The sequence below is a fragment of the Artibeus jamaicensis genome, unplaced genomic scaffold, assembly GCF_021234435.1.
Source record: "Artibeus jamaicensis isolate MK-2021 breed Jamaican fruit bat unplaced genomic scaffold, CSHL_Jam_final contig_851, whole genome shotgun sequence".
Taxonomy (NCBI): Eukaryota; Metazoa; Chordata; class Mammalia; order Chiroptera; family Phyllostomidae; genus Artibeus; species Artibeus jamaicensis.
Genome location: NW_026521986.1, coordinates 8578019 through 8599832, shown reverse-complemented (window position 1 = coordinate 8599832; position 21814 = coordinate 8578019). Strand labels below are relative to the sequence as shown.

General features: G+C 39.2%; 1 protein-coding gene across 7 annotated transcripts in view; it reads right to left on the bottom strand.

Moving 5' to 3' along the window:
* RAD51B (RAD51 paralog B) overlaps positions 1-21814 on the bottom strand; it is a 512857-nt gene that overhangs the window by 461599 nt on the left and 29444 nt on the right. For 6 of the 7 annotated variants that reach the window (XM_053673262.1, XM_037125882.2, XM_037125884.2 and 3 more), the window contains exons 6-7: positions 12101-12220; positions 10876-11059 (exon numbers count right to left, since the gene is read on the bottom strand). In XM_053673262.1, the coding sequence (XP_053529237.1) occupies positions 10876-11059; positions 12101-12220 (304 nt within the window). The remainder of the gene's footprint in view (positions 1-10875; positions 11060-12100; positions 12221-21814) is intronic. The other variant, XM_037125885.2, reaches the window with a different exon arrangement.

The window sequence follows — 21814 nt, the reverse complement described above, 5'->3', positions numbered from 1 at the left end:
TATCATATCAAATTGCTATCATTAGTGAGTAAATAAAGAGCCAATTCAAAGTGGCTTAAAATAACACTTCTCCAGGGTTTTTGTGCATATAATTCATCTGGAGATTCTATTAAAACAGAGATTCTGATTCTGTAAGCCTACGATTGATTGGGGCAGAAATTCATTTTCAACAGGCTCACAGATGGTGCTGATGCTGCCAGTAAATGCACCACAATTTCAGTACAAAGGACTTAAACCACAAGGAAATACACAGATTAACATATCTGGACACTCAGAGAAAAGGCTATTCAGAAATATCATGAAGGACCCATAGCTTTTCCTCTCTCTCTGTTCTACCATCCAAAATGTCAGCTTCATGCTAAGGCTGGCTCTACCTTCTTGATACAGTATATCTGACCATAATAACCAGCTCTATCTCCTTGGATACAGTATTATGTCTGACCATAATAACCAGGGCCATTCACTTCCTTGATCATGTCCTGCAGAAGATACAAAGTATCTTCCCATGGATCTCCAGTAAGTGCAAGAGCATTCCCAGAAGCTTAGAAGACTTCCCCTGCACCCCATTTTCCAGAACTAGGTCAGGTGCTCACCCCTGAACCACTGACTGGCAAGGGAGAGTAGACAACCTCTGGGCCCACAAGGCCTTTCCCTGACCTGAGAGTGGGGTCAAGTTTCCTGATGCTTACTGGTTACACGGGAAGAGTCAGGAGTCCATTAGGATGGAAGAAAGAAAAAACGATGTTAGCAGGCAGTAAATGACATCCAATATAAGTAAATATTTTCTTCCCTTATCCCATCCAAGTATCATTTTGTTCTGAACCCACTGCATCAACTTTTTCTGATTTTAGAAATCCCATTTATAACCTTTACTATATGATGGCTTGTAATATTTAAAATCATTCTGCAAGGTGGCTTCTAAGCTCCTTCATCTATTAGTATTTTGTTCATATTCTAATACAACTATAATTTCAAAATACTTTTATCAACCTAAAACGATACAGAAATTAATTAGAATCTATAAGTTCTGGCATAATAAGAATAAAAATGGCAACAGACTATATAGTAGCCTAGCAGTAAAGTAAGAAATAAATTCAGACCTGGCTGGTGTGCCTCAGTAGATTGAGTGCTGGCCTGCAAACTGAAAGGTCACCAGTTCAATTCCTAGTCAAGGCCCATGCCTGGGTTGCAGGCCAGGTACCTGGTTAGGGGCCTGGGAAAGGCAACTATTTCTCTCTCACACGATGTTTCTCTCCCTCTCTGTCTCCTTCCCCTCCCTTCCCTCTTTCTAAAAGTAAATAAATAAAATTAAAAATATAAATAAATTCATATTATAGGATATATAAATGAATGAATGAAGAAATTTGGGCTTTGCTCATGAATCCATCTTTGCATTGAAGCAAAACTTCCCCCTGGGGTGAACTTTGTGATATGTCTCTAATAACACAGGGCAACAACTTGTAGAGAAAAATATCTAAAAAAGATTTAGCCACATGTGTTACAAATGCCAACATTTGCCACTTAGTTTAATCAAAAATCAGGGTCACATAAACTGCATCGGAGATCCCTGAAATCAATACTACCAAGAATGTGGGCTGGGTGACCTGAGCCTTAACACTGCTCCGCCTCACAGGACTCGGAGGCCCAGGAAACGAGACGCTCTCCGTAAGAAGCACCCCGTGCCAGTGAACGGACCGCAGAGGCTGGGGCCAACCAACCACAGGTGCTCAGAGCTTGTGCAGCACTTGCTCCCAGGAAAACATGTGGCAAACGTCTCAGTCATAATTCACTAACACATGAGAAAGTTTTGTGTAAATTAGTAATCCTAAAGGAATGTGATCATTTTACAGACTGGGCTCACTACTTCCAGGTCTACAATGCACAATATAAATTATTATACAAGGCTATCTTCCGATATAGATCCATGCTTTTCAACTTGAATTCTAATTGGTTCCTACTTCAAGTCACTGCACTAATCTGGCGCTATACACATCTAGTGAAATGTAAAATTTTTTTTAATTTTATTTATTTATCTTTAGAGGGGAAGGGAAGGAGAGAGGGAGAGAAACATCAATGTATGGTTGCCTTTTGTGCATCCCCTGCTGGGAACTGGCCTGCAGGGAACTGGTCTGCAACCCAGGCATGTGCCCTGACTGGGAATCGAACCTCGATTGTATGGTTCACAGGCCCACGCTCAATCCACTGAGCTACACCAGCCAGGGCCGTGAAATGTAAAATTTTAAAGGCATTATTTACAACAGCTGAGATACAGAAACAACCTAAGTGCCAACTGATGAATGGATAAAGAAACACGTAGGAATGAATATACGTTAGCCTTAAGAAAGGGGGGATTCTGTCATTCATGACAACATGGGTGAAACTGGAAGATATTACATTATTGAAAAATGTCAAACAGAAAGACAATGATCCATTTATATATGGAATCTTTCTTTTCTTTTTTTATCCTCACCCAAGGATCTGCTTATTGATTCTAGAGAGAGGGGAAAGGAGGGAGAAAGAGGGGAAGAAAAACATCAATGTGAGAGGAAAACACTGATCACTTGCCTCTTGTATGTGCCCCGACCAGGAACAAAACCTCAACCAAGGCAAGTGCCCCGACTGAGAATCAAACCCGCATCCTTTCAGTTTATGGGGACGATACTCCAACCAACTGAGTCACACTGACCAGGACTGTATGTGGATTCTTTAAAACAAAAAAAGTCAAAATCATAGAAACGAAGGGCAGAATTGTGATTAGCAGGGGAGGGGTGGGCAAAAGGGGGAAAGGCTGGTCAAAGCATAAGACTTCTGAAGTCCTGCAGAAAGATCTTCACACTTTTTTGCCTGCATGTGTTTGTTCATAGCACTTCTAGTGCTTCGGTCTTATCATCCACCCCAAGTTCCACCTCTCCCTTTAAGTCAGCCTGAGGGAGCCACCCAAGTGAGTCCTAAGAATGCTCAAGGTTGACAACCACAAGATTTGGTAACTATGATTGGCTATAAAAAACTAAAAACCTATCTGACAATATACATTAATTATTAGACTGGTGTCAGATTGGTGTGAGATTTATTGAGATAATCACTTAGTAAGTTACATAAATTTCTAATCACTGGAGTGTACACCTGAAACTAATATAACAATGTATGGTAACTGTAATTAAAAAGTAAAAAGTAAATTTGGGGGGAGGTGGAGATGGGTGGAGGTAGAAGAAGATATAAGGGGAATAAGTGGTAATAGAAAAAATATAATTAAAAAGTTTTAAAAAGCCCCTCAGTGGATTGAGTATCAGCCTATGAACCAAAGGGGTTACTGGTTTGATTCCCAGTCAGGTCACATGCTTGGGTTGCAGGCCAGGTCCCCAGCAGGGGTCTTGCTAGAGGCAAGCACACATTGATGTTTCTCGCCCTCTTTTTCTCCCTCCCTTCTCCTCTCTAACAGTTTTTAAATCTTTTTTTTTTAAGTTTAAAAAATAAAAAAACAACAAATTTGAAAAAGCTAAAAGTCTTACAGTAGTAATTTAAACAAATAGCTATTTATTTGTCTCACAGAAGAAAAAGTCTGGAAGCAGTTAGTCCAGGGCTGACATCCAATGATGTCAACATCCTCAGCATACTGGTTTGTAACCTCACGGGTACAAGGTGGCTGCTGCTCCTTCAAGGCAAAAAGGAGGAATAAATGACAGAGGACCATGCCAGAAATACCACTTCCCTTTTACCTGGGAAATGAAAGCTTTCGTAGTAGCTTCCCCCTCCCAACACTAAGCCTTCCCGTAAACGTGGTGGCACCTGTATTTTTCAAAGATGGCCACACCAATACATTTATCCCACCCACATGTTGTTTTCATAATGCGACAGGCCCGCCAACTGAAAAGTCGAGTCCTCCCCCTTTGAATCTGCGAGGGAACCTGGGACAGTCTCTACTAACAGAGCGCAGCAGGCTTCTGGGGCAGGGTCGCAGAGAGAGTATCACTCCCATCCGGGGCTTCGTCTCAGGAAGCTCTTCAACCCCAATGACCACACTGAAACCACGAGTGAATGTTCTAGCTGGGCTCCCAGTAAACACAAGCATTAACTGCCAAACAGCATGAACGAGCCTTCATGCTATTCCAGCCCCGTCTTTGGGTCTGGTGGCTGAGGCCTCAGACCTGACAGAGCAGAAACAATCTGTCCCCAGGAGCTTTATCTGAATTCCTGGCCCAGTGGGAAATAAATGGTAACTGTTTTTGAGTCAGTACATTTTGGAGTAATTTATTAAATAGTAATACAGAACTAAAACAGGTATCACTGGGCAGAACTGGGTCTCACTGCCTACCTGCCACTGAAGAAGAACATGACTGCCACAGACTTTTGATTGAGGTAGGCACATTGCCACCAAAAACCAGGGTTCTATTAACAGGGGGAAGATGGAAATGAGCACTGGGTAGGCAAATAACAGTACCTGCCACAGCTATTTACTTAATACTTATCATCTACTAGCTTATATCATCTTGATGGTTTCTTTTTTTAAAATAATTTTATTTAGTTATTGTTCAAATACAGTTTTTTTGTCTATTTCTCCCATCCCAGCACCCCCCCACCACCACCCTGTGATGGTTTCTTAAATGTGTCTTTCTCCACTAAGAAAATACAACAGAGTCTTAAAGGCAAAGACCGTATCATTACAAAACGCCTTAAATAATGGTTACTCTAAAAATATCTCTTTAACTTCTGAATGGAAACATTTAAGTTATACTTCAGGACTTTTAGGTCCTAGAAACTTCCCGGTTCTGAAACACAAAAGGTTTTATAATTTTTTTTCTGGAATTTTTCAGAATAATTTTCCTGGGAAAATGCAAGTGCAACTGAACAATCGAATAAGCTTTGAAGATCCCTTACACTATACAGACAAATATCTACTAACTCCAGAGTTAATATAAACCACCCCAGCCATGTCTGGAAATCCTGCACAAAATATAGAGATAAACATTGGAGTAGGCTAATTAACAATTGCAGGGTATTTTGTAAACATAAAGTTCCTAAATATTTACTCTTAAATAATCACACTGGTTTATCACTAAATGACAAACCTACTCTTCGTAGAGCAGGAACTTCACTATAGCTCCCCAAAGTGACACCGGCTCCCAAGTACTCCTGACCATTCACCTCATGACTTTTACTGAGACCTGTGTCTATTTCTTTAAACAAAAAGTATAATATAGAAATCAGACAGATGTCAATTTTAATTTTAAAGTAAATCTTAAAAGAAAGCATTCCAAAACTAGTTCAGCTAAATAGGAGTTCATTATCTGAATTTAGAAAACCCTGATTTATCATTGAAATAACTAAAGTGAAAATGGCCACTAATTCGAGTTCAGTTGGTTATGAAAATATCAACTATTATTCACATAATGCCTCATAATTTACAAAGTGCTCTCATACATATATATCATGCAGAAATAGATATAGACATACACGCAGCCACCCCTCGGTATCCGTGGGGACTGCTCCAGGACCCCCTGCAGATACTAATCTAAGGGTACTCAAGTCCTTTACAGAAAATGGCACAACATTTGCAGTTAACCTATGCCATCCTCTTGTATACTTTAAATCATCTCTGGATTATTTATCATACCGACTATAATGTAAATGCTACGTAAATAGTCATTTATATTATATTGTTTAGGGAACAATGACAAGAAAAAGATTGCGTATGTGTTCAGCACAGGTGCAGCCATGGTGGGCCTCGGTTCACAGCACACACCAGCAACAATGTAACACTGTGGTTTCTTTTCAAATATCTTTGATCCCAGGTTGACAGAACCCACAGATACAGAGCCCCTGATTACAGAGGGTCAACTGTATGTATAGACACGTGTTTGTATATCTACATATATTTATCTTCCTATAAATTATGATATAAAAGTGCTTTGCAAACTGTAAAAACCTCCATAAAGATTAATAATCTAGCAACACACAGGGTCTGGCAGAAGAGAGGCCTGCTTGAGTGTGGTCGATAGGGTAATAATATGAGCGTAATAATCTATAGTTTTAATTTGAACATTTCACTTCAAATGTCATATGGTATGCCTGAGTGTGATATTGTTGTTACAGAATTACATGGCTATGATCTTGTAGTAAAAGGTTTTGTAATAAACCGGGGATGTTATTGTGTCAGACCCTGTGGATTTACTATTATTCATCTACTAATACTACTAGCAGTAATGATAATAATAAACCTTATGAGGCAGGAACCTGTACCCCCTTTCTACAGAAAAGGGTACCGAGGCTCAGAAAGGAGAAGTGGCTGGCCCACAATCACACGGCGGGCTGAAATACAGCCTGTACTCAAACTTGCATCTCCTGACCTGAAATTCTGGGTACTTTCTACTGTATCAGGCTGACTCGGTATAATGTTTACTTTTAAAACCATGACTTCTACAGATTGGAAGAGAAAAGTGAGAGAAGAGTCTAGAATTAGGCACAAAATTGTCATTTCTAATGTTGTAAGAAAGGCCAATCCCGTATTATTGGACGACACAGTAAACTAAGCTAAAGATCACAAAGAAAACAAACAAAAAAAGATTCATCGTACTACAGTCTCAGAAATAAAACCAATTTTAGCAACTTAAAGCTAGGAACAAAAAAAACACTTTTCCCATATAGCATTTTCATTATTTCTTTAAAAGAGTGCACTTCGGTCCACAGGACTGCAAGCATTACTTCCCAGTTCACGTCGGAACTGCCCCTCCCTCGAATGCATGTACCAAAGATCCTTTGAGCCCTGATGCTTATAAAAACTACCTTAAGTCGTAAGCCCCTAGGGACTTTTCATTAAGTCCATGAGCAGTGATTTCACTGGACACATCTGGCAATGCATGAAACTAGAATGTCTCCTGTCTAGTCGCAACACATATTAAGTCTTCATTAAAGCCCAAAGCAGAATCTTGCGAGGTTGTCTGTACTTCAGATGTTCCCCAAAAGAAGTCCAAAATACAAATATTTAGTAATTATTTTTCTAAGACGGCAGACTTATCACAGGATTTCAGCTACAAGTTTGACAATTTCAGCTTTATAAAACAGATACCCAACAAATCTTTAGCATATTGACTGGCAGATAAAAGGCACTCATTTTAATCTTAACATACACATATGATTTCTATATAAGTGACAATGCAAACAAAGCTGCAAGTGTTCAAGTATTTCTCTTATTTGAAATACTGGTACCACTAACAGAAGCAAAAGCAACAAAGCATAAAGCAAAGTGTGAAACTTTCCATTGAAAAAAGACTGAAAGAAAGAGTCTGAGTATTGAATAGCTTTTAGTCAATAAGAGGCAAGGGAGCAGAATAATTCTGACTTCCACATTAGGAAGCAATGTGGTATTGTGAATAAGAACATGTGCATTGGAACGAAACAGATCTGAGTTCAAACCCTACCCCTTCCACTTACTAGCCATGGGATTCTGGGAAAGTTTTTTAACCCTGATAAACCCCAATGTCTTCATCTATAAAACAGGAATAACATATCCTACCTCACAAAGTTATTAAAGTATTAAATAAAAAATGTCTTAAATGCATTCACTGCAACACCTGTAATAAAAGTAAGTATTCAGTAAGACACAGCTATTTATTAACAGCCTTTTAAAACTGTAGAATATTAGCCCTGGCTTGTGCAGCTCAGCTGATAGGGCATCATTGGCAAAGTGAAAAGGTCACTGGTTCAATTCCCAGTCAGGGCACATGCCTAGGTTATGGGTTCAGTTCCCAGTCAGGGTGTGGACAAGAAGCAACCAACAAATTTTTCTCTTCCTCTCTTTCTCCCCTTCTTCCCCAATCTCAAATAAATAAATAGATGATAGATAGATAGATAGATAGATAGATAGATGGATTATTTAAATAAGATAGAACAATTTCAACAACTTACTTTTGCCAGTAAACAACACAGATGATGCTGAAACTCGGAGATGCTAAGATCCCTGATCTTAAAAGGGACTTCAAATCCCAATCTTTAATTCAAATCGATCATTAATGATCCAGTGATAGGGCTTAAGTGATTAATGTACAGAGGAACTCAAGATTTAAAGGTTTTAGTTGTAGTTTGAGCTGATAGGCTTAAGTGAGTAATTCAGGTGGAAAGGTGTTATTCTAGGAACTGGGATGAGTGGCCACAGAAGGTCTATAAGCAATTCAACCTCCGTGCCCCAGGGGTTCTGCAAAGATATCTGAGCCACTGTGTTCTAAGGAGGGAACTTCTGTGATGCAGATAAAGAATTGTTGATCAGCAGATAAAGAAATACTAGGAAAATCCCTGCTGGACTGCAACTCTTATCTGATTAATCTTTTTATCCAAATCCTTACCTATGACTGTTTTTGAGGGTACATGATTGCCATCTTCTCAGACTGTTGGCATTTGAATAGAGTTTCCATAAAGATTCAGTCTTGTCTCTATTTATTGGTTCTGGTAGTGACAGGCAGCATGAACACCAACTTTTCCAGTTTCAGTAACACTAAAGACTAAGAGCCACAACTTCCTTTCATTTCTAATTTTTTCTGAGCAACGAAACAACATGGGAATTATGCTTGTGCTTTAACAGTTTAACCACTATCTATCTGTCTCCAAACAAGCACTCCCTTTCTGAATAAGATGGACAGCAAGGGTCAAGGTTAGACTCAATAAAGAGTTGAACTAGAGCCCATGAAGATCTATGCTACCTGCCTTTATTTCTGTGTAATCTATAGTCCCAAGAAAGGACAAAGAAGTAGGTACCAAATTACTTACATATCTGTTAGAAACAGAATAAGAACAGTACACAAGATACGTACTATTTCATTCTCCATTATACCACAGAAAGCTAAATTAACTTATTTATTTGTCTCCTACAGTTAACTTATTTAGAGAAGCCTTAAGGGCAAAGACTATGTTCTATTCATCTTTATGATCTCACAGTCCCTAGCACAGCTGGTTTTGTGCACAGCTGCTGAGGGTGGCATTAAAGACAGAGAGTCAGAGATCCAAAGAACGAGTGAGTTAACCAGGTGTAGGAGGACCCAGGCAGTAACAATATCCATCAACAAAGCAGCTAAAAGGAGATATGACAGAGAGTAAGTCATGATTTTCCCTTTTGAGGAGCTTGAAGCCTTGTGAAAATAAATATAAGAAAAAGAAAGATAAAATATACCAAGCATCTGGAATGAGGTAACTACTAAAATTAATAATTACTGGCTACCTTTTACTGAATGTGTCAAACATTGTGTAAAGACCATTACAGACATTATCTCATTTAACTATCACATCCCCATGAGTCAGATATTATTATTCCCTGTTTCAAATGAAAAACTAAGAGCTGGAGCTAGGATAAGTAGCTTACTCAAGTTCATAAAATTATCAAACAGGGAGGCTATGGTTCAAACCCATATTCAATTCCAAAGCCAGGACTCTTGACCACTAGGAACCAGAGAAATAGCACTGAAGGTGGTAGTAACTAATCAGGTACTGAATATATACTGAAATGGAGACAACCAGATGTGCTAAAAAATGAAGAGCGGTGTTTAAATTAAGGAGGTACTGGGTAATATCTGCAAGATGGGATGACTAATTGGATGAGATCTAATTCATCAAAGGTTAAGTCAGCTTCTGGACCCTGCTTTCCTCTTCCAGATGCAGCCAGCAGGGCTTCTTTATGAGCTTCCAGAGCAAATGTATGCATATGAATTAATAAAATAAGCATATATAATTTTTCATCAAGTAACTATATAAAATATTCTTAAATTCCCTTATTCTCCTTTCATATAAAATATTTTTAATACTTAAAATACTTATTTCTTAGAGAGGGTGAAAGAGGGAGAGAGAGAGCATTGGTGTGAGAGAAACACTGACTGTTGACTCTCATACACGCACCGACTAGGGACCAAACACGCAACCCAGGCATGTGCCCTGACCTGGCAACCTTTCACTTTGAGGGAAGATGCCCAACCAACTAAGCAACACTGGTCAGGGTAATATAAAATATTTTTAAATTCCCTTATTCTCCTTGACCAGGGAAAACATGAATTTGAGTTATCATTTTAAGCAACTACAATAAAATTTAAAAGATGAGCATAATCCATAATAAACTTTACTGTACTTGACTTCCCCAGGAATTACATCACATAATCTAAAATATGAATTTAAAAGACACTAATATATGCAAAATCTTTTTAATGCCACATTTTCTCCCTTGACTTATTGCTTGATTTTATAAATCTCAGAGGCTGTGTGGTAGTTTACACTATTGGTGCATATTCTTTAAGTTATAAGGTCCAAGATTTTAATTTTCCAAACACAAATCTAAAAGTTATAAAATCATAACTAAATGTTATCTCATTGTAAAAAATTCTTATCTTCTATTGAGATGATACATGGCTAAAACTGAAAAGACTGACAATACTAAATGTTGGTACAGCAGAAGAACAAGTAGAACTCTCCCACACACTGCTAATGGGAATGTAACTCAGTAAACACTTGTATTTTGCAGCTTACCCACCACAAACTCTTGCAATATATCCTTACCTTCATTCCTGATCACAACTCCCACTACTGAACGTCAAGCCAACAGTAATGGGCTGATCACTTTGTACATCATGTAACTGTCTAATCACTATGTTGTAGACTCAAAACTCATACAATATTATATGTCAATAAATAAATAAATCTGCTCCAGGATCAAACTGTAAAAAGGGAAAGATAATCTCAATAAATGAACAGATGTAATAAGATGAAGATATTTGCTATAGCAATTAGACTAAGCTCTTTAAAAAGATTTTGCATTTCCTTCTAATTACATTACTTGATATCATGTCAGTGAACTTAATTTTTTTTTTAAGGTAAAGAAAAGAAGAGAGAAAAAGAAAAACTTACTGGGATTGAAAATTCCTCAGCCAAATATTTCAAGGATGCTGCTTCTCTTGCCAAGAACTTGTTCCTTTCTCTCATGTTGCCCTGAAGTTGTGTGTCAAACTCCTTTCTTACCACAGATGCAACAGAATCAATAATCACAAGTTTAACTCCTTTTGAAATAATTTCTTCTTCTAAGGATTCAATCCTGTAAAAAAGTGGAATTTGTAAAATAGTAGAAAAGTCTAAGCAGTAATAAAAATAGAGCATTGTGAAGGTTGACCAACTTAAAACAACAACAAATCATTCTTTCCTAAATTATAGTGATGATTGCAAGTATCCAATAAACATAACTTATTTTCATATATCTCTTCTACACATATGGTACTCTTTTGGAAATAACCCAAAATGTTTTCATTCCTTAGTTTTCCTATAATATTGTTAAAGCTCCAATTTTAGGGTAAAATTCCTAAATTTGTGGTAGCCAGTCTCCAAAATGGCCCCTGTTTACTCCCAACCCCTGTTTTGACACCCTAAGGAGTCCCTCTCACACTGTACCAGGGTGGGTCTTGTGACCAATAGCATATGACAAAGTTAGGGCCCCTCATTTCTGAGAGTACGTTATAAAAGACTAGAGCTTCCATCTTAGACCCTCTCTCACTTGTCCGGTCTCTCTCAGATGACTCACTCTGGGGGAGGCTAGTGGCTGTGTTATAAACAGCCCTGTGCAGAGGCTGCAGGTGAGGAATGGAAGCCCCCGGCTAACATCTGGGAAGAAGGGGGGCCAGCCAGCAACTACATGAGCGACTTTGGAATTTCCCAAGATTCTCCAGCCCCAAGCAGGCCTTGCGGTAACTACAGCCCTGGCCGACAGCTTGACTTCAAGCTTTTAAGCAACCCTGAGCCAAAAATACCTAGCCAAGCCACCCCCAGATACCTAACCCTCAAAAACTATGCGAGACAACATATGTTTTCCATTTTAAGCTGCTACACCATGGGATAATTTGTTAATGAAACAGTAATCAATACACCTCTTAATTAATATAAACTATTTTATTCACTTCATTTTCTTTTTTTATTTTTAAAGAAATCAACAACAAGCCATAGTGAATAAAGAAGAATGCAGCAATAATTATTTCCTATAATCCTAACATGTAGGGACTTTTTTTCACTCAGAAACTGAAAACATGAAAAACAAAAAATAAATCTTCAAAGTATTACTAAAATGCCAAAGTCTAAAATGGCATACCTGCGAAGAACTTCATCACAGCTGAGTTCCCGATAAAGATAAACTTTACTGCTTGTCAAAAGTAATTTTTCCTCAGTGTTAAAATATCTGGGGAAACGAGATTCTGCTATCTCAATCAGTCTGTGGAAGAAAAAGAAGCATAAGTGAAAAGAGCCAATGATATTTAAGACCACATGGCTGAACCTCCCATGAATTTTACTTAGGAAACTCTTAAGTCACGAGGAACACCAGAACAAAAAAGGCTTTTTCAATAGAGCAGGTACAAGCAAAACGGCTTCATATGCCAGTTTGCAACACACGCAGTAAGAGAGGTTAGGGAACAGAGCATGAGATCAGCAAGGGCTTTTAGATCTCATCTAATGTTGAACAAGCAACAGTGCCTCTGAGAATAAACACGTTTCTGGGAATAAGTATTTTTTGTAAATGACATTTTGACTAGTATCTATAATACGTTTTTAATAAATAAGAAAAATGCTTGTATTTTCATGAGAAAATATATTTTAACAAATGTAGATGATCACTCTAATAATCAAATTTCAGTAAGTCTCCATGTCTCAGACCAAAAAATATACATACGAAATAAATGCTATCCAGTAGGTCCTTGGTAAATAGAAAATTATGTTTTATGCAAATAAATGTTGCCCAATATTTCCTTAGTAAATGAAAAAGTGATTTTCGAAACACTGAATTCCGACCTCAAAACTAGATCTAATGCCAGGGTAAGCACAGGACAATGACAAGCTGACACAGACACAATTATCATCATTAATGGCACAAGATTTGGAGAGCAATACTAGGAACTTCCAATATTTCTGGTTAAAAATGTAAAAATATTAGTCTTTGAGTATAACTGTCTATTTAAAATGATACTTTATCAGCCCCACACTTAACCACCCAAGGGCAACTGGGAAAAAGGCTGGAAACACAAAGACCATCCTCCATTTTAGGCTCCATTTAAAGACACAAAGTACGAAAGAACAAGTGTTTTCATTTCTAGGTAAATAAGTCCCGAGAAGAGGCTGAGAACTTTGAACAGATCAACAAAATAAGTTCCTCAATATGCCATAATCAGAAATGGAAGAGAACAATCTAAAACAGGAAGAGGGAAATATTAAAGAAATCTAGTCGATAACATTTGTAAAGCATATTTTAAGAAATTTGAAAAAAAAAGAAACATCTTTAGGTTGAACAGGATGAAGAAAACTTAGGAGTAAGGACATGTAAAGAGAACAAAATGGATCAAAGGACTGTTCGAGAGAAGTTCTTGAGAAAAGCATAGGAATTGGGAAAAAATGGAAATGAGGTAAGTGCAGAGAGCAAGAAGAAAAGAGATGGCGCTGGACGAGGCAGGACAGGCGTACGTCCAGGGTTTGGGAAAACGTGTACATTTTCTGATTAGGGCAATTATTTGCTGAGTTTAGTCAAAGAAATCAGCTAAAAAGCTCTGGCACTTGGAACCCACTGATTTTTAAGGATAGGTATGACAACATCTATCAGAAACACAGAAGGTTTTCAAAATTTGGATGCTCAGTTGATTAGGAACCAGACTGAGAGTACCTAACTCACTGGCCACAGCTGAACAGCTGACAGACAATAATTCTCTGCCTCCCCCACCAGGCTGGATTTCGACTAGAGGCTTAAGGCTCTGGAACTTATTACTACTCTCTCATTCCAGTGACATCCCTCAGAAGGAAGGCATCCACGACATGGACATGAACTTACTTTATTTGTAGTTATCATACTTTCTTCCTTCCCTAGTGCTCTGGTGAAGAGTGGGCTTAGTGGCAATATCTCTAAAACCATGAAATGTAGAGTCCACAGTTCTTGCTGATGGCAAAATTTACTTCTAGATATTAAATACATCAGATACACCGTTACTAAGCAATGGGAGTATTTTCTGTTTCTATCCTAAAAATACACAGTTTATCTGGTTGGGAATGAAATAAGCTCAAAGAGCCTTACTGACTTTAATAACCATTAGAAATGGTAGGGGGGAAATAAACTCATGTATGGTTTTTGCCAAAAGGTTTAAGTAGGATGGTGGTGACTTTAAGGTCAAGCTTAATGAACGTAGACAAACTTAGGGTCAATAACCTTACAAACTTAGGAACTGTACACAGAGATAAAAAGCAGTAACTGTGTTATCAGGCTAAATAACACAAATGGTTACTGTATCAAATGGTTATTAACAGGCCAATATGCTCTAACTTTCTGTAAGTTCCTTTAAATGTCTTTTTAATTTTAGAAATCTAAAAATGTACAAATATACGAATATAGCCCTGGCTGGTGTGGCCCAGTAGATTGAGTGCTGGTCTATGAACCAAAGGGTCACAGGTTCAACTCCCAGAGCGCATGCCTGGGTTGTGGGCCAGGTCCCCAGTAGGGGGCATGCAAGAGGCAACCACACACTGATGTTTCTCTCTCTTTCTCTCTCCCTTCCCTTCTCTCTAAAAATAAATAAATAGATAAAATCTTTTTAAAAAAATAAATGTAAATTTAGTAGTATTCTATATGCCTCACATTAATCACAGCAATTTCTCATGACAATCTTCATCACAAAGATCTGTATTGTTTGGAGCAACACAAAAGAATCTATCTTTTGCTATCAGACATTAATTACATAAAGTTTGAAAGCAATGCCATCTAGTGGACATCTTTTTTATTAAAAATATTCCTTTCGAAAGACTCACTAAAGATTCAACAAATATTTATGGAGGACACACTGTAAGCCAAGCACTATTCTAGGTGCTAAGGATGTGACAATGAACGGCAAAGCAAAACAAAAACCTTCCCTCACGGAACTTACATTCTACTGAGAGAGACAAGCAACAAAGTACAGTATACCATGCGTCAGATATAAATGCTCTAAAGAAAAGTGAACCAGGATGAGGGGACAGACTGTCACAGAGGGCATTTTGTCCCATTTTACCTTATGTGGTCCACGAAAGCCTCTTTTCAATAAGCTGACTTTGAGCAATGGTTTAAGGGAGATGAAAAAAATGAATCATGTGGCTATCCAGTGGAACAGTGAACAGGAAGAGAGAACTACAGCAGGTACAAAAGCCCGGATGTAAGAAGATGCCTGGGTTGTTTGAGGAATAACAAGGAGGCTAATGCAGCTGAAACACAAGAAGCAAGGAGGAGAATTAAAAAAGAAATAAAGTCAGAGGGCCAGCCAGGGGCCAAAATCACACGAGATTCTTAAGTCTGTGGATTTTAGTGGATTTCATTGTAAAAGCCTAGGAGCAGGATGGGACATGATCTGACTTATTTGTAAAGAATCACTCTGGCTACCAAATGAAGAAGAAACTGTAGATGGGCCAGGGTGAAAACAAGATCAGCCCAGGTAAGAGATAATGGTGTCCTGACCTAAAGAACAGCTCATGTGATTACAAGTAACTGAACACAAGATGTAGTTCAAAAGGGGAGCTGAAGGGGTTTCTTGACTAAATGGGTCAGCATCTGGAAGAATGGAATTCACCATTCATTAATGTGAAGAAGAATGGATTCGGACTAAAGGTTTTGTTATTAGTTCCCCGTTACTTCATAGCCCTTGTATAAAAGGAAAGTTAAAAGCTTTACATTAGTGACCACATGCCAACTTGAAACAAAACATATGCATAATGTAAAAACAAACAAAAAATGCTTTCCAAAACTCTAGTTGAAATATTGCATCATAAATGTGCTGAAATAAAAGTTTATGGGTTTCAAAGCTTCTTGTACATATGTAGCATTTTCCTGATCATTAATTCAGTATGTGCTTTCTCAGCACTGTGGGATTACTAAACATAATAATGTGAATCTATTAGTTCCTTACAGATTCCAGAAAATTCCAAAGTTTTGTTTTAGTAATAATAAGTCTGTGCTTATAACTAATTTCCATTTTCTAACCTAGAAACTCTTCAGGATCCCCCTCCCTATGAATTCACCTAGATTCACAAATGATAAGGCAGCTGAAACTGGACTAACAAAAACCTACTCAGACTCATGGAGCCATCTAAAACAAAACGGTGAGAGGGAATTTATTTCCTCTATCTATCTCTGGGTCAAAGACCCTGGATTTGTACAAACTAGCAAATAAGTAACAAAGACTGTAATGGAGCCTTGAGCTGAAAGTCCCCCAAAATGGAGAAAACCCCCATACCAATCACTTGGGGCATGAGGGAAGTGGAGCAGGGCCACTGAGAGTGACTGGGTATTTATCTGAAGAACTCAGCCAGTGGTTTAATGATATTACAGCTGTGCATGCACTGGGAGCCAGGGAGAGGGGCATGACTCTAACCGCAGATGTGATGTAGCCCGAGATGCGAAGCAGCCGGAGAGGCTTTCGGCGCCTGCCTGAGAGAGAACGACCTGGAAGCGACCTCTGAATCACAGGGTCACCCCTGCCCGGACTAACAATGGCAGGAGAGAAAGGCAGAAGAAACCAGACTGCTGGCAGGTATAACCCAGTGTGGGAGGAGTCGGAAATGGGGTTACAGAGGAGGATCCACGCCGGGGACTTAAACCCAGGCGTGGCAGCCATGCTGGGGCTTAACCACGCAGTTCGGGAGCAGAGAAAGAGCTCTCCACCACTCAACCACTCGGCTTCAAAAGCAGGAAAGCAGAACGTAGCAGCAGCTCCCTCCTGGTCATGCAGTTTGAAAGGATGATGAAGGATTCCCTGGCCCACCATGAGGACATGGTTTTGGATTAAGAATGGGAGCCTAGCTGAGCTATGGACTTTTATAACAGTACCCCCGACTGGCTTCGTTTGGCAAGGGGAGGCAGGAGTGTGTGTGTGTGGTGTTTTAAAGGGACTTTGGGATTTAATGGCGACATTCTGCCACTACTCTAAACCTACATAACTTTTAATTAAATAATTCCTTTCCTTTTTTACCAAACTCTGGCATTGAGAGCCACAACTCTTAGCAGCAGCAGGCAAAAAGAATCATGGAGTAATAAGACCCCCAGGAGTGGGGGGTGGGATTTTCTATAACGAGATCACACTGGTATTGCCTTCGGAATCAGCTGAAGTTGTGGCTGGCCACTACCCCTCTAGCTCCCTCTGGATACACTGATTCATAAATAGTGACACTTTAAATAATTTGGCAGGAATTAAAAGGCAGTGGCAAGTGACAAGCAGATCCCGCCACTGCTTTCACATAGCACACCTCTGCTGTGCCTCCTGTACAACTGTTGCCTCTTTACATGTGTTGACTAGCTGAGTAATGTCTTTCTCCCCTTGTGACTAGTTCTCAAAGCTCTTCTGATTTCATGACAACTCAGGAACATCTACTCCTACCTTATAATATTCCAGTTCTGTATCCTGCCTCCCCTTCCAGAAGCCTGGGTCCTATCTCTTCCTGCCTGGGTCCTTCAGTTTTCACCTGTCCATCTGCAGTACTAAGACTTGGCTTTATTTTCCTTTACCCATTTTATTTCTCCCAAATTTTTACTTTGGGAGATTTACTTTTATTATTATTTACCATCCATATCATCTTCCTTTTTTTCCAATTTGAAATATTTATTGTTGTTTTACTCTTAACCTCCAGTTCCATCTTTTTCTAATTATCTCCAACTGGAATGATACAGTACCCACTCGTTTCATGGGTCCTGGAATGCTCATGGTTGCCAAATTTTCTATGAACAGATCACCAGATTAATCTATTTATCCATATATTCAAGTATATACAAGTACATTGCAATTAAAACTAGATCGGATCTTAAGTATAAGTCCAATAGGTAAAATATAGGGAACTTATCCATGTGGCAGGGGCAAATGTAGCCCCGCCGCTGGTTCAGAAAACCAGCAGGGAGCAAGTCCGCACGCAGGAACTGAGCCCTCGGACCGGTTTTCCCTGGGGAATCGGGCCTGCATTGTACCTAGGCTGCTTTGAGGCTTGCTGTTTGCCAGAACTCCCTCCCTGCGAATTGAGGCAGCAAATGTTTACTGCGTATCTTTAAAGTAACTTCCTAAAATCTGTGCTAAACCTCCCAAGTATGGAGTATAACCAGTTAAACCACCCTTCTCCTTGAATTTGCAAATATCCTTTTTCTTTGTAGTCATTAGCAACTTCCTCTCCTTTCTTATCTGTAAAAGGTAATCATGTAAAGCAAACCTGCGCATAGTAAATGAGGACCATCCTCGATGTAATGTACCCAGAAAAGTAAAGCCTGTCCAGGTAGGAGCCGGGGCCCCTCTCTCACTTAGAGAGTGGCCACACCATCCCTTTTTCTCCACAGGACTTCTGCAGTGCGTGTGAATTTGCTCGTTGCAGCCACAACACACGGACCCCGCTGGCCAGAGTCCACATCAGTAAAACAAATTAAAAACAGGATATTTACTGAATCAATCAGAATTTGGTCTCCTTAGCATTCTCCTTTCCCCAAGGCAGAGCCTGAATACCCCAGGGTTTAGCACCAGGCTATATTGTTATTTAATTACTAAGCAATCTGGGAGATATAATTACAGCTTATGATAAATAAGAATGATTAATACACTATCTTAAATGATCTTCTCAAAGACATGTAAAAATAAGCTACTTAGTGTATTGCTTTTAAAATTATAATTACAATAAAAAATTTTAGAAAAAAATATATAACTAATGTTGCCCTGGCCAATGTGGCTCAGTTGGTTGGCGGGTCATCCCATAATCAAAAGGTTAAAGGTTCAATTCCCAGTCAAGGCACATATCTAGGTGGTCGGTTCAATCCCCAGTCTGGGTGCCTACAGAAGGCAACCAACAACGCTTCTCTCCTGTATTGATGTTTCTTTCCCTTCCTTTGTCCCTTCCTGTCTCTCTAAAAGCAGTAAAAAAAAAGTCCTCAGATGAGAAATAAATAAGTAAAACTAATCTTTCCAAAGTGCTTCTAAGTACATCATCCACAAGGTTTTCTTTTTTTAAGTACATTTTTTTTAAAAAGTAATTTTTATTTACTGTTTTCTCCCTTCTTGATAAAAAAGATATCTTAGCAATATATTGGCAGAAATTAGTTTCCACTTTTATCATCTACCCTAAATTCTCAAATTATGTGTGAACCCTTTAAACTTTCCTCATATTAGTCTTCCAATTCACTTTCTCATTCGTGCTGATCAGACTGCTTGCTTGGAAGTACAAAATGGAGACGATGCTACATACAGAGTCGTACTGAGAGCTAAAATATACTTCTCTCTGAGTCTTATATTTTCCTGCTTTATCTCCTCTCTAAGTTCAGAAATCAACCCAGTTGTGGCAGACACTGTTAATTACCTGCCAGTATCCACTCCACTCCTTCCTTGCTATGAGAGCTCTAATTTTATACAGGAAGTAGTATTAACCAACCCCAGGACACTCACCAAGCTTGTTAAATAATCTTTCCCCTGACTCACCCTCCTCCTTGCATACAGGGGTGGCCCAGTGAGAAACCTGCAGGATTCCAGAAGATGGAAAGGAAACTGGCAGAGGGGAGAAGGCATCTACTCTGAGGAAGGCAGTATGCTTTCCCGATAAGAGATACAGCTGGCCCTTGCCCTTCTCACTGACTTGAGCGCAGAATGGATACGATGCCTAAAAACGTACCAGTTCCAAGTCTCTCTGTTGTCACTGAGCAACAGAATCAGGCCAGCAGTCACCTCCTCAGGTCTTCTTGTTATGCAAAAAAATGAAACTCTTTGTTGAAGCCACCATTCTTCCCATAATCACAACAAAATTACAACTAAGTTACAGAACAACCATCATGAGAACTGCCTGCAGACTAGCTGAACGGAATCTTATAACTAAGAATATAAAAAAGAAGCCATGTTGAGACTTTAACTGAAAATTTTTTTAAAGTTAAAAATAAATAAAAAGTATGCAATGTAATGAGAATATATCTTTTAGATCTTTTAATCCAAAGGTTACCCTCTTTTTTCCAGCAGTTTTATTTATTTTTTAAGTGTATGTTATTGATTATGCTATTACAGTTATCCCATTCCCCCCCCCCTTCTTCCCCTCTACCCCCTATTCCCACCAGCATTCCCCCCCTTAGTTCACGTGTATGGGTCATGCATATAAGTTCTTTGGCTTCTCTATTTCCCATTTTACTCTTACCCCCCCCCCCGCCGTCTATTTTGTGCCTACCAATATGCTTATTCCCTGTACCTTTTCCCCCATTCCCTTCCTGCCCACTCCCCACTAATAACCCTCCATGTGATTTCCACTTCTGTGGTTCTATTCCTCTTCTAGTTGTTTGCTTAGTTCATTTTTGGGGGTTTTTTTAGGTTCACTTATTGATGATTGTGAGTTTGTTGTCATTTTACTGTTCATAGTTTTGATCTTCTCTTTTTCCCTAAATAAGTCCCTTTAACATTCCATATAGTAAGGGCTTAGTGATGATAACTCCTTTAACTTTTTCTTGTCTGGGAAGCACTCTACCAGCCCTTCCATTCTAAATGATAGCTATTCTGGATAGAGTCATCTTGAATGTAGGTCCTTGCTTTTTATGACTTTGAATACTTCTTTCCAGAAACTTCTTGCCTGCAAGGTTTCTTTTGAGAAATCAGCTGATAGTCTTATGGGTACTCCTTTGTAGGTAACTCTCTCCTTTTCTCTTGCTGCTTTTAAGGCTCTCTCCTTATCTTTAATCTTGGATAATGTAATTGAGAAGTGCCTTGGTGTGTTCCTCCTGGGATCCAACTTCTTTGGGACTCTCTGGGCTTCCTGGACTTCTCCTGAAGTCTATTTCCTTTGTCAGACTGGAGAAGTTTTCCTTCATTATTTTTTCAAATAAACTTTCAATCTCTTGCTCTTTCTCTTCTTCTGGCACCCCAATAATTCAGATGTTGGAACGTTTAAAGTTGTTCCAGAGGTTCCTCAGCCTCTCCTCATTTTTTTGAATTCCTGTTTCTTCATTCTGTTCTGGTTAAATATTTATTTCTTCCTTCTGCTCCAAATCATTTATTTGAGTCCCAGTTTCCTTCCCTTCACTGTTGGTTCCCTGTATATGTTTCCTTATTTCACTTTGCATACCCTATACTTTCTCCTCTATTTTCTGTGAACATCCTGATTACCAGTGTTTTGAATTCTGCATCTGATAGGTTGGCTGTCTCTTTACTGCTTAGTTCAATTTTTGGAGGTTTAATCTGTTCTTTCATTTGGGGCATATTTTGTCTCTGTGTGCCTGTTCTGTTGTAAGGGACAGAGCTTTAGGTATTCACCAGGGTGGGGCAACCCACATGGCTGAGTTGTGGTGCTGTATGTGGGAGAAGGGTCTAAGAGGGAACTATGTCACTTGCTGGATTCCAGGCTGGCTTTCACTCACTTGCCCTACTACCCACAAGCAAATTGGGCCCCCTCTGGTGCTGATTCCCAGGTGGGTAGGTTTGTGTACATTCTAGGATCCTGTGGGTCTCTCCAATGAACTCTCCTGTAAGGCTGGGAGTTTCTCCTGCTGCCACAACTCCCATAGGTTTTTAAAACCAGAGGTTTTGAAACTTTCTTTTCCAACACTGGAACCCTGGGTTGCTCACTGTCTCACTCCCCATGTTCCTCCTGGTTTATCTGCATGCAAATGTGGGACCGTCTGGTTTGCTTGCTGCTGCCTTGCTGCACGTCCTCTCCACCCTGCCTGCCCATCTCCACCCCCCCACCACCAGTCTGAATGAATGTTTCTTTAATTCCTCGGTTGTTGGACTTCACTACAGTTCAACTTTCTGGCAATTCTGGTTCTTTTTGTTTTTAAATTTGCTGTTGTCCTTTTGGTTATGCAAAGAGG